The 12,831-nt window shown below is 40.0% G+C and overlaps 1 protein-coding gene across 1 annotated transcript; it reads right to left on the bottom strand.

Moving 5' to 3' along the window:
* Positions 1 to 442: 442 nt before the first annotated feature.
* On the bottom strand, positions 443 to 12,653 carry CycE (cyclin E). The gene is given in 11 exon segments (XM_034977884.2): positions 443 to 744; positions 866 to 1,071; positions 1,398 to 1,625; positions 2,408 to 2,611; positions 3,117 to 3,228; positions 10,780 to 10,949; positions 10,952 to 10,980; positions 11,111 to 11,376; positions 11,453 to 11,519; positions 11,594 to 11,646; positions 12,412 to 12,653. Coding segments are annotated over 10 exon segments (1,473 nt in total). The 5' UTR covers positions 11,614 to 11,646; positions 12,412 to 12,653; the 3' UTR covers positions 443 to 573.
* Positions 12,654 to 12,831: the final 178 nt, after the last annotated feature.

Raw genomic sequence — 12,831 nt, 5'->3', positions numbered from 1 at the left:
ACTGTCTCTGTCGTTGAGACCGACAAAACGTCATATAGATATGAGTGATAGAGACAACGCTCTACAAAGCCGAAATGGCATTCTAAAGGCCGATGTACATTACTTTCGGCCGCGTACTGTAAGTAATTAGTATAAAATAGTAACTTGTACAAAAGGCAGCCTCATCATTAAAATAGCGATTTTCTAGGCAACCTTAGGATAGAGGATATAATATAATAAATAATCGTATATCTAAATAGATAAAATCACGCAACATATACATCTATTTGGCGGGTCAAACGGGCGCGAAGGGATTTCTACCGCGTGGAAGCAAGCGATTGGTCGACCAGTCACTCAGTTTCCCGCCCGCCTTACGCCAACTTTTCTCCGCTACGCTCCTGTGCTCAAGTTGTTTGCCTGTCATTATACATTTACTACGATTTCCTTCACCGTTAAAGCAAGTGATACTCAATTTCTTAAAACGAAATTAAAATTATATATTGATATCAGCCAAACCGGCTTCATGAAACAGAACCTCTGTACCCGACTGAGTCAAGTCGAAGTGTGCTCTACAAATCCCTGCCTGTGTTGAGTTCAATCGGCGATGGGGGGCAGCGGGAAGGGCCGCGTGGACGGCGTGGTGGTGGGCGCGGAGGGGCTCTTCTGGTCGGACTGCGGCGGCGTGGGCGGGTACACGTGCTCCGTGTGCGACGTGGACGCCGTGAGCTGCGTGGTCTGCTCCAGCTGCTGCTGGCACACTTGATCCTGCCGACCACACAACGAATAAATCGTACCTTTACCCATTCGCTGCTGTCTAAAATTGAATAAACTTCTCTCTTTGACCTGATATAAGAATAGTCGCGACGATGAAGTACACGATACTCACGAACATGTCTAGCGAGACGTTGTGCGTCTGTATGCGATGGCTCTCGTCCACGTTGAGGTCGGGGCAGATGAGCCGCAGCCCCGCGCCGCGCTGCACGTGCTCGCCGTCGCCGCCGCGCACCGCGCTCACGCCGCCGGCGGCGCGCACGCACGACACGAACGGCGCCAGCCACGTGTAGCACCCCTGAAGCACCTCCCAGCTGTAACCTGCAACCAAGTTGCGTATCGTGAGCTTGGACACGATGCACGCGTCGCGGGAGTAAGACCGCACTGGTTCGGCTTACGACAGCACATCATGACCGTGTGCGCCAACTTGTTGACGTCACGAGTTGGCCGCACACCGCGAACTGCGGCGAGGAGTACTGCGTCAACTCACCCGACACCCGCAGAGCTAGTTCCTTGTTGAAGGCGTGCGCGATCGCGGCGGCGGCCACGGCGCTGTACGCGAACTTGTTGACGTCCACGTGCAGCACGGCCAGGTCCACGAGTTGGCCGCACACCGCGAACTGCGGCGTAGTACTGCGTCAACTCACCCGACACCCGCAGAGCTAGTTCCTTGTTGAAGGCGTGCGCGATCGCGGCGGCGGCCACGGCGCTGTACGCGAACTTGTTGACGTCTACGTGCAGCACGGCCAGGTCCACGAGTTGGCCGCACACCGCGAACTCTAGCGAGGAGTACTGCGGGAACACGAAGGTGTAACCCCGCAGTGCGTTGGCGCCCACGTCGCTCTCACCTAGTAACCGTCTCTTTGCACTCCTCCCTGGAATTACAATAGAGTACATGATCAATCATGTTCTGTCCACTTCATTTAATTACGTATGTATTATCTACACTAATATTACAAAAAGTTAAAGTTATAAGTTTGTAAATTCGTATGTAGGAAGAAATCTCTGGAATTACTGAACCAATTTTAAAAAACCGGCCAAGTGCGAGTCAGGCTCGCGCAATGAGGGTTCCGTACTACAGTCGTATTTTTTCGTCATTTTGCACGATAATTCAAAAACTACGATGCATAAAAATAAATAAAAATCTGTTTTAGAATGTACAGGTGAAGACCTTTCATATGATACCCCAATTGATATAGTCACTCACTTCGAAAGTTGAAAATACTAATTATTAGTTCATGACCACAATTTAATTTTTTTTTGTGTGATCCAACCCTAAATTCACGGTTTTCACATTTTTCCTTAAATGTTAGCTATAAGATCTACCTACCTGCCAAATTTCATGATTTTAGGTCAACGGGAAGTACCCTGTAGGTTTCTTGACAGACAGACGGACAGACAGACAGAGACAACAAAGTGATCCTATAAGGGTTCCGTTTTTCCTTTTGAGGTACGGAACCCTAAAAATTAATAAAATAGAGATCCCTACGAAAATTATAATAATGTGAATTAAGTCGGAAAAAAACGTCTCAATTGAGAGCTTCCGTGGCGTGCGCTGCGTAAATATTATAGTTAATAATGGAATTGTTCCTCTCAAGCTCATACTGCTAGTATATAATAAAAAAATAGCACGTGAACGGTAAAAAAAGAGTTCTACCTTCACTCGCTAACTGCATATAAATATTCAACCAGCTGTTTATCGTGATAGGCGTGATATTCCACGCTAGTATTTTCAATATGAGCAATTCTTCTAGCAATATTTCTTCCGTGGTACAAGCGCCGTCGGTGACGTACGCGAATTCGCCTATCTTCGGTGGGTACACTTCCTCTACTTTTGCTGCTATGAACAAGCATGTTATACCTGAAAAGAAAGACCATCTTGGTCAACCCATGAAATCATCAGAATAAGAAGGTTTTAGACCATAGTCTACCACGCTGGCCTCGTGCGAAGTGGATTTTTTTGAAGAACTGGTCTAGTGCGAAATTTACAAAGAGAAATTATGGAGAATTCTCAGGTGTGCAAGTTTCCTCAATATGTTTTCCTTCACCGTTAAAGCAAGTAATATTTAATTGCTTAAATGAAAGAAAAACACCAATCATGGTTTTGAGGAAAAAACCATCCAGATCCAGATATGAGAGATAACAAGCATGGAAACTAAACTACATAGTTTCAAAATGAACTTACGTTAGTTTTGGAATTTTCGTCAGAATTAGGCAGATTTATAATCAACGAATTCCTTGGTAATAAAAGATATAAAATAAAACCAATCTCATACCACGAGCGAGGCGACGCACGCGCATCGGCCATTTTTCGCATCTCCAGTACCTACCTACCTCCTGAAAAGTTAGGGTACAAAGTTACCTACCAATGAGCTGCAGGCGTCCCTTCTGCACGTCGTCGGTGTTGGTCAGGTATCGGTCCACGTAGTCCACGGTCAGGTGGAACGTCTCTCTGTGCAGCTTGTATACCTCGCATACCTACACAACAAACGTGTTCTATCGATACTTAAGGGCTATCCAATCAACAGTCGATTCACACTATAGATACGCTGAGGATGTCACTATGATAGCGTGTAATCGGTAACCGTTCTATTTTGAAGTGAACAGAGGCAAGTCTTATATTTTCTTCATAGCTGTTATTAACTAAACAAAATTAAAGCCAGCATCTTTTAGCTAGCTGATGCCGGAGACTGTATTCGCGTGGATTTAGGTTTTAAATGAAATCTTATTTTTCTCTTTGATTTTCCAGGATAAAAAGTCTCCCGTGCCATTCTCCAGGGTCTTTGAATATATCCATGCAATAAATCACGTCGATTGTGCCGTGATTGAAGGACAAAGCAACAAACAAACACATTTTCGCCCGGTTTCGCTTCTGCTTCTGTTTCTTAGTTATTCCAATAACATCTTATTCGCCAAAAACAGAGTGCAAATTGAATGCTACGCCACGTAGCGGCGCCGTAGCGCAGTGCGTAGCGGACGTCTTATTATATGACTACGGAACTGTTATGATTCAACCCACTGTAAACCCTCAACCGTTCCTGAGCTCTCTTGGCCCGATGACAAGGGTCAAGGTAAAAAGAGCTTTCGACGACAGTGGAGCGTCGAAAAGAGGTATTTGTCAACTGTCAGCGCAATGGTACTGTACTTTATTTGTCTACGCATTATCTCGTATTTCTTCATACAAATAAGACGAGTAAATGCGTAGACAAAATTTTCTCGTGGTGCGCATGTTAGGCGTGAAGGTCAAGGTAAAAAGAGCTTTTGACGACAGTGGAGCGTCGAAAAGAGGGATTTGTCAACTGTCAGCGCAATAGTACCTACTGTACTTTACTACAGCGCGGGAAGCGAAAGGTTGGCAGACCACCATAGCACAGTGGAACGGGCCGTACCGTCTCGTTTCGTAAAACCACATAGTTCGACAAGTCAGGTCCAGGACCAGAACTTTTTTACCTTTTATCTTTCTCCAGCTGTATCAGTTACTTTTTACAGTACGCGACTGAAAGTAATGTACATCGGCCTTAAGAATGACATTTCGGCTTTGTAGAGCGTTGTCCCTGTCACTCATACCTATAAGACGTTTTGTCGGTCTCAACGACAGGGACAGCGCTCTACAAATCTGCTATCTCCTTCTAAAGGTCCGATATACATTACTTTCGGCCGCGGACTGTAATATTTAAGTACAATGTATGATTCCCAAACTAGTCATAAGTCTCTACGTAATTGCAGCCTACTGATTCGCTAACTCAGTGTCTAACACTGAATGATAGCCACCGAGCTCATTTGATTGATTTGAATTATGCCGCTAAAATGAAACGGTGATAAATTTTTAAGAAGTTAAGAGTTTGTTTTCATGAACCTTGAATGGAAAATTCTACGCGCGAAGTTTAGTTGATAAAATTGGGAGGCCCCGGCGGCGGGCACGCGTGAATTACAAATTACCTATTTTCGTAAACAGTCTGGCCGTCTATGTCTGTAGTTTGCATTACGTTTCAGTTTCACATAGACCTGTAGTATTTTACGTTTAGGTAAGGTACTACAAACACCGGATTTCAGACTGGGAAGTCTGATAGTAGTACGAAGGTAAAACGTACCTACTACTCTTTGTCATCCGTGTCGCATTATTGGTGACTGGTCATGAATTTCTGAGGCCCGAGGCGCAACTAGATCTGGAGGCCTCTGAATTGTGTTTGCTAATGGGCTGGTTCACTAAAATGATTCCGAAAGAGTTCTCAGATTGCCAACAGGTGGTAGTCTTATATCCATACTAATATTATAAATGCGAAAGTGTGTCTGTCTGTCTACTAGCTTTTCACGGCTCAACTGTTCAACCGATTTTGACGAAATTTGGTACAGAAATAGCTTGCATCCCGGGGAAGGACATATGCTACTTTATATCCCGGAAAACTGAAGTTTCCACAGGATTTTTAAAAACCTAAATCCACGCGGACGAAGTCGCGGGCATCATCTAGTATCATAATAAGTGGCACAGGCTGTCCTTCATGCAATTATCATATTGAAATGGAGTGTAAGTATAACTATAAGTATAACTCTTACTTAGCCTAGATATAAAAAAAACTTAAATCTTAGCGTAATAGTAGTAAAATAATTTACATTACGATTTTAATTATTTTTCATGTCTTATAAAAATAAAAATGGAATCTTTTTCTCCAGATATCCTCATCCAGATAGGATCTACATAGCTCTAGGAGGCCTCGGGTCTCCCTGCCAACTTTAACATTATATTTCAGCCTGATTTAGGGTTTAATTTAATTATTTTTTTCAAGATTGGAGGCCCTCTAGAATCGGAGGACCCAAGGAAAGCGTCTTTTGCAAGGGTTAATCTGCCACTGTACGCATTTGGGGAAGCGTTTTCATTGGTCGATAGAGAATACAATCACAGAGCGGGAGATTTCTAAAACTCTGTTAAGATATTAGTAGTATAAATATCTTTGGGTTTTAGGCATACGCAGTCGCATGAATTTGTTAGTAATATTTGTGATAGTTACCTACTAGGTTATACAATGACCTCAATTAATTTGCTCTACATTTATTGCTTAGTAGAAGAAACAAAATGTCTTCGTATACAAAAGACAAGATATTACGAGATCATGTACACGTGATGTGATTAATTGATATCGGCATTTGACGTGAAAGAGAGAAATGTAAGTACAAAAAAGAGAAGTTCTATATATTTTGGCAGTTTGAGAGAACGAACATACCAATACAGTGCAGAATCTCGTATACTTACTTTAGTGGTAAAGTAAAAACGATTTAATAATAATGGATCGATGATTTTTTTAATTGATTAAAACATTTCATATTCTATACTTAGTAGTTTAATCACATGACAAGAAAGGACAATTATGTTTATATTAGGTATGCTTTGTTTAATCAAGGAAGTTAGTCAATTAAGCCTAAAAGTACCGTTAAGCGGTCCTTAAATCAGAGTGACGTAATCATACTTATTATGAATCTTGGACGAATTGTTGTAGTCATAGAGCAGAAACAAAGAGGAGTTGGCCTAAGCAACTGTGCACTGTGATTTTCAACTAGGTCCTGACGTCATCACTGTGGGCGGGGCCTTAGTTAGTATGCTGTCTGCGTTCGTCAGGTTCACATATATTGAGACTCGTATTATCGGTGTGTTTTCGCGTTTTTAAGAACAAAAGGATGAAGTGTTGTGTTTTATCGTGTCAAAGTTATTCAGACAGACGTTCTGATGCTATGAATGGTATCACATTTCATTTGTAAGTAATTTTATACGTAATTATTAAATTGTTTCTACACTTATTGACATCTAGTGTGAGATAGCTGAACTATGTAGTGACATCAATATATCGATGTTAGGTCGCTAAGCGAGTAGTTTTGCTACTAACCCGCAGATGGAAAATTGAGAAGTGGGCGGCGTTCCACAACCCCTCACCCCGCAAAATGTCACACGATATTTCATAGGGAAATCTTAATACAACATCTCCTCTTTGTTTCTGCTCAATGGTTGTAGTACTCGTAGTTATGAGTAGACATTTTTTACACGCACGACTAAATACGGCCAGAGGCCCTGTTTTAAGTACCTAAAGGTGACTTCATTAGCTAACGTGACATGAGCGTTGAGGTAAAGCTCTTTAGTATGGATGGGACATGGTGATTTGCACCTCCATACAGGCAGATGTAACTCGGGTGTCACGTTTTTAATATGGAAACTTTACCATTACACTATTTTTAATTAATTATAACTTAAAATGACTACCTCTCCTCTCTTTCATGATATTGTTTATTCATTTAATTTGCCATTATTATATGTAGGTACATATTTTTTGATAAATATGCGACATAGTGTAGCATTTTCATAAGTTCTATCTTCTATCTTTGTTGGTTTTTCTTCCTTTTCAACCTCACCCACTGCCAAGGGTCACTGGTGGATTTCACTTGTCTACAATTACTTTCCCATGCCTTTTTTATTTCTGTACAAATAAATGACGGCTCGTAGGTAGGGTGCGGGGCAGTGATATTGAGAGGCTTGATTGAATTTTATGTCAACTGTCACCCTGCCACCCGCCGGGCCGCGCTTTACCCATGACGAAGCCATAACAGCCTTAATGAAATTACCTAAAACCCCTGTTTTGTTAAAACCCCTTCCAGGTCAGCCCGCATCCATCTTAGATTGCATCACCACTTACCAAAAAAATTTGCAAAAATTAGAAAAAAATAAACGATTATTTTATCAAAGACACTTAATAAGGAAATACTAATGCAACGAGCGCAAATAGGTCTCTTTTTGTTAAACACCGCAATCAGTATAATCAATGCAATGCAAATTATTTTAAAATTGATAACATTTTGGAGCACTTCATTATGCCTGATGATAAAATATGATGATAACAAACTCCTGGCACGGTTGCGTTTGCAATACAGCGGAGACGAGCGGAGCGAAGTGCACGTGTGCTTCAACCAATCAGATTCTTGTGAGATTACATCTATTCTAATCTACACCAAGAGGTAAAGTTAGACTACAATCAGCCCTTATTATAAATGCCGAAAGTGTGTTGGTTTGTCCTTCAATCACGTCGCAACGGTTAACGTGATTTTTTGCATGGGTACCTTTAGATAAAGACCTGAAGAGGGACATAGGCTACTTTTTATCCCGGAAAATCTGAGTTCCCACGGGATTTTTAAAATACCTAATTCCACGCGGACGAAGTCGCGGGCATCAGCTAGTAATATTATAAAGAGGTAAAGTCTGTCGTGGTGGACTACTGCCAAGCCATTCTCACTCTGAGAGGAAGCCTGTTTTCAGTAGTGAGATGAAAGTTTGTGTGCCACGTTCGAGTCAGTCTCACGCACGGAGGTTTCCATACTACAGTCGTAGTTTTTCAACATTTTGCATGATAAATCAAAAACTATTGTGCACAAAAATAAATTAATATCGGTTTTAGAATGTACAGGTAAGCCCTTTCATATGATACCCCACTTGATATAGTTATCTTACTTTGAAAATTGAAAATATAATAATTATTTGTTCATGAACACATTTCAATTTTTTTTAATGATGTAACCACAAATTCACGGTTTTCGGATTTATTTGTTATTTTTATTCTGTCTGTCGGTCTGTCAAGAAACCTACAGGGTACTTCCCGTTGACCTAGAATCATGAAATTTGGCAGGTAGGTAGATCTTATTGCTGACATTTGGGAAAAAATCTGAAAACCGTTTAATTTAAGGTTAGATCACACAAAAAAAAAAAAATTGTGGTCATAGATAACTATATCAAGTGGGGTATCTATCATATGAAAGGTCTTCACCTGTACATTCTAAAACAGATTTTTATTTATTTTTATGCACCATAGTTTTTGAATTATCGTGCAAAATATCGAAAAAATACGACCCTACAGTCGTTACGGAACCCTCATTGCGCGAGCCTGACTCTCACTTGGCCGGTTTATTTAATACGGAAACTCAAAGACTTTACAAAAGATTTTTAAAAACCCAAATCCACGCGGACCAAGTCACGATACTTACTAGTAGATTATGAACATGACATCGAACTTGACTGCTAAAACGACCTTGTCAGCTGTTACATAATTTGATGCGTTTGGGTAGAAGCGCAAGAGTGTCGAATTGACGCGATCGGTAATCGAACACGTGGCCCGGCGGCCGCGGCCCGTGGCTCGGGCATGTGCGCCGCGCCGCGCCGGGGAGGCCGTCAGGCTATTTTGATTTTAGTTCAGAAAAATAAACAGACAAATCCATACTATCATACTATCATACTATCATATCATACATACATACTAATATGAAAGTGTGTCTGTCTGTTTTAGCTTTTCTCGGCCCATCCGTTTAACCGATTTTGACGAAATTTGACGGGGACATATGCTACTTTTTGTCCCGAAAAAACAAAGAGTTCTCCCAGGTTTATTAGGGTACCTCAAAAGGAGGTATCATATGAAAGGGCTTTACTTGTACATTCTAAAACAGATTTTTATTTATTTTTATGCATAATAATTTGTCGAATAAATACGACTGGAGTACGGAACCATCAGTGCGCGAGCCTAGCTCGCACTTGGCCGGTTTTTAAATGCCTGTATCCATCTGGACAAAGTCGCGGGCATCGTCTATTTGGTACAGAGATTGCTGGCATCCTGGAGCCGGACATAGACTACTCATCCCGAAAAATAATGAATTTTCACAGGATTTTAAAAAAAAAGTAATTCCACGCGGACTAAGTCCCGGACCTCATCTAGTTTATATAAAAACGGCTATCTGTCAATTTGTTCGCTACCTATGTATTCGCGCATCGTACATCCGATTGAGTTGAAATTTTGTACAGTTGTTGTTAACACTTGCGGGAAGGTTTCTGATACGGTGCCATTCACGTACGTACGCGTCGCACTGCAGTGTGCAACGCAAGCCGTGAATTAGCTAATGTACACTAATATTAAAAAGAAGAAAGTTTGCAAGCTTGGATGTAGGATCATCTCCAAAACTGCTGATCCTTATATACTGATAGATAGCTACTCTATACTACTATAAATTATATACCTATAGTATTGTGAATGAAGTCGCGGGCAAAAGCTAGTAATGAATAAACCAGGACATTTTAATACTTAGTACCTATATAAAAATAACAATGCAAGTTATAGTATGTACATCTATACCTAATTGTAATTACATAAGATGTATATAATTTTCCTTATGTATATTCGTATTTATATAATATCAAATTACAAGCAACATATCGGAAAAGACGGTGTAGTTATGCCAAAACATCTATAAACTATGTTTCACGTATTGGCGCGACTTAACCGCGCAAAACCAGTGGGTTATGCATTTAGTATCCGAATTTTCTTATTAAAAGATTAGGCAAGATTAAATCGAATCTAGACAGTCACAGAAAATAGATTAAAAATACCAGAATCAGTATAAAAACTAAAGCAATAATGGTGTATCACCACCAATCGCGTTGGTACTAGAGGGGTCAATGAACGACGAAAAAAAGGGGTCATTGCTCCCAATTCAGTACCCTATATGTAAAAAACTGCAATGATTTCATATTAGTGCTAACTGTAAAACAGTCATTACAATGAAAAATTTATAGCCTCACAGATTGCAACTTACCTTAAGGACTAAAATGCTGCATGGAAAAAAACAAAGACGTATTTAATATATTCATAGAAAATAAATGTTTTTAAATTACAAAAAAGTTCATCATGAAATCAATAGTACAAAAGTTGGAACATAATATAGATTAGCTTAAGTTTAGGTACAGTTATGCATGTATGAAATAATGAACCTGTAGCGCCCTGACCTACATATTGTTATGAGGTCATTTGAAAAAAATACAAAAAATAATGTCATTGAAGGTTGAATGATAATGCAAATCTTTATTCTCTAATAAAAAAAACTATATTTGTTGTACTCCCAAATGATAATGACTTAAAATAAAACTATTAAACACTTTTATGAGTAAAAACAAATCAATTGTAGTATTGTTGGTTGATAGGCTAATTTTTCAGATACATAAAGAGAACGTACCTCATTCAGCCAGTCCAGTAATATAGCTCTCATCCTCGGTTGGAGATTAGGATGATTGTCAAACATATAGGGGTTCTTCTTCAGGCTGGATCTGGCGTCACACTCACACATGCATCTCCATACATCTGTGGGGTCAGCCCAGGACAGCCCTGGCAGAGGACACTTGCGTTGGGAGTGAGGGGCCAGTGGGGATTACTAGTGCTGTAAGTAGACCAGTATTGAGGGATTACTGAAACTATTCTGCTAGCAAAGTTCATCTACAATCTAAATACTGAAAAAGACTACTGAAGAAGAACTCAGGTACCCTATAATAATAATAGGGGTTGCTTACCTGGGCCTCTTATTAGAGTGTGGAGTACGCTGGCCTCTGGCAACATTTCTAAGGATCTCAGCACCAGTTTGTAATTCTGGTATACTCGGTGGGCTTAAGAAACTATCTGGATTATAATCTAAGTCTGTGAACTCATTTCTCGGTTGCTCAGGACTCTCCTCATTGCTCGAGCATGATGAAGATTCTACAACAACATTATGTGCAGGTTGATCATTCAACTCTTCTTCTAGCTTGGCCACAAGCTTCACAGCTGGCATGCTCCCCACCTACAAAAAATGTTCACATCAAGCACTGATATTAATATTATGAAAGCTGTGATTGTTCTTATCAAACACCAAATACCTCATCATCAGTAGAATTCCTCTTCCGTTTCAAGTTGGCACGATTCTCACTGACTTCACAGGATAAACTGAAACAGACTGAACTATAAGTAAACAGTCAAGCAAGATCAAAATATGAATAAATTTGATCAGCTGTACCCACCCTGTTTGTGCCATATTCATGGGAAAAGATCAGCTGACAAAGGCTTCCACTGTCTGCAACATGGACTACGGTTAAGTATACAGGACATAAAGTATGATAACGTAAAGAATAATTAGAGATAATAAGTTAAAATTACCGCATGTCATGTTCAAACCGCAAATAGGGTTATGTCAATTGACAATCGTAAATTACGGCACTTTTTAAGAAAATTTACAAATCATATCACATAATAGAGGTTTGTCGAGGATCTAAATCGCTTATGTATAATCGATTTCACGTAAAATCATAGCTTTTTGAGTAAAATATACGCAGCGTGCCCCCTGGAGGATGGCGGGAGGAAATTTTTCGAGGGGTGTTTTAAGGCACTTAAAGTTATCAAATTTAACAATTTGTGTATTTTAGTTCTAGTATAGTGTGCATTTAATCATCAAAAGGCATTAAAATGTGGAAAAGAATGAATCAGCTGGTATAAAAAATGCCACGAATCCGTCACAATCGCGCGCGAAATCCTCCCGTCAGCGCCATTAGACACGTCGCTAGCTTGGGTTTCTCGGCCCTACCACTTTTGGAAATTGTTAAAAATAGCACATACTTTCAACAATATGGGTTTTCTGAATAATCATACTAGGAAAACATCACACAAAACTTTAAATGGCTGCTTAAAAGTCTGAACCGTTGAAGGGGTAATTGGCTTAGCTTATCGCCGCCTTATGATTTATAACCTAATTATAGAAGAAAGGACGTAATTGTAGAAATATTTGATTATAATATCGACAAGATTACATCTTTGAGGACTTTAAAAAGTAAAGAAGACGTACCTTATCATTCACAAATTAATCCAATTACTATAAGACAAAATATCTTCGTACATCAGATTTGCAAGTCCAATTGTACGACACGATTACACTATTTATGGGTACTATTTGATCACTATTACTGTAAAAACAGTTAATTTGGTCAAAAATGGTACACTTAGCACAAAAATCTAATTTTACATTCTATTTTTCACCTTTCCACGGCTCAATAACGCCCGGCTTTCCGCGCGAAAATGTCGCGGTAAAACATCGGCGCCCTACAGGCTGACAAACGGCTAACTTCATGTGTGTTTCTTCTGAAAATTATATGTCATTAGTAATGTCGTTCCTTTGAACGCAGAGATGAATATTTCCCTAAAATATTTATTTTAATTTTAATTATTTTAAATTGACTATTGTAGACAATAATACAACGAGTTGTTT

The sequence above is a fragment of the Maniola hyperantus genome, chromosome 2, assembly GCF_902806685.2.
Source record: "Maniola hyperantus chromosome 2, iAphHyp1.2, whole genome shotgun sequence".
Lineage (NCBI taxonomy): Eukaryota > Metazoa > Arthropoda > Insecta > Lepidoptera > Nymphalidae > Maniola > Maniola hyperantus.
Note: the sequence above shows the minus strand (reverse complement) of the source record. Positions and strands in the feature narration are given on the sequence as shown.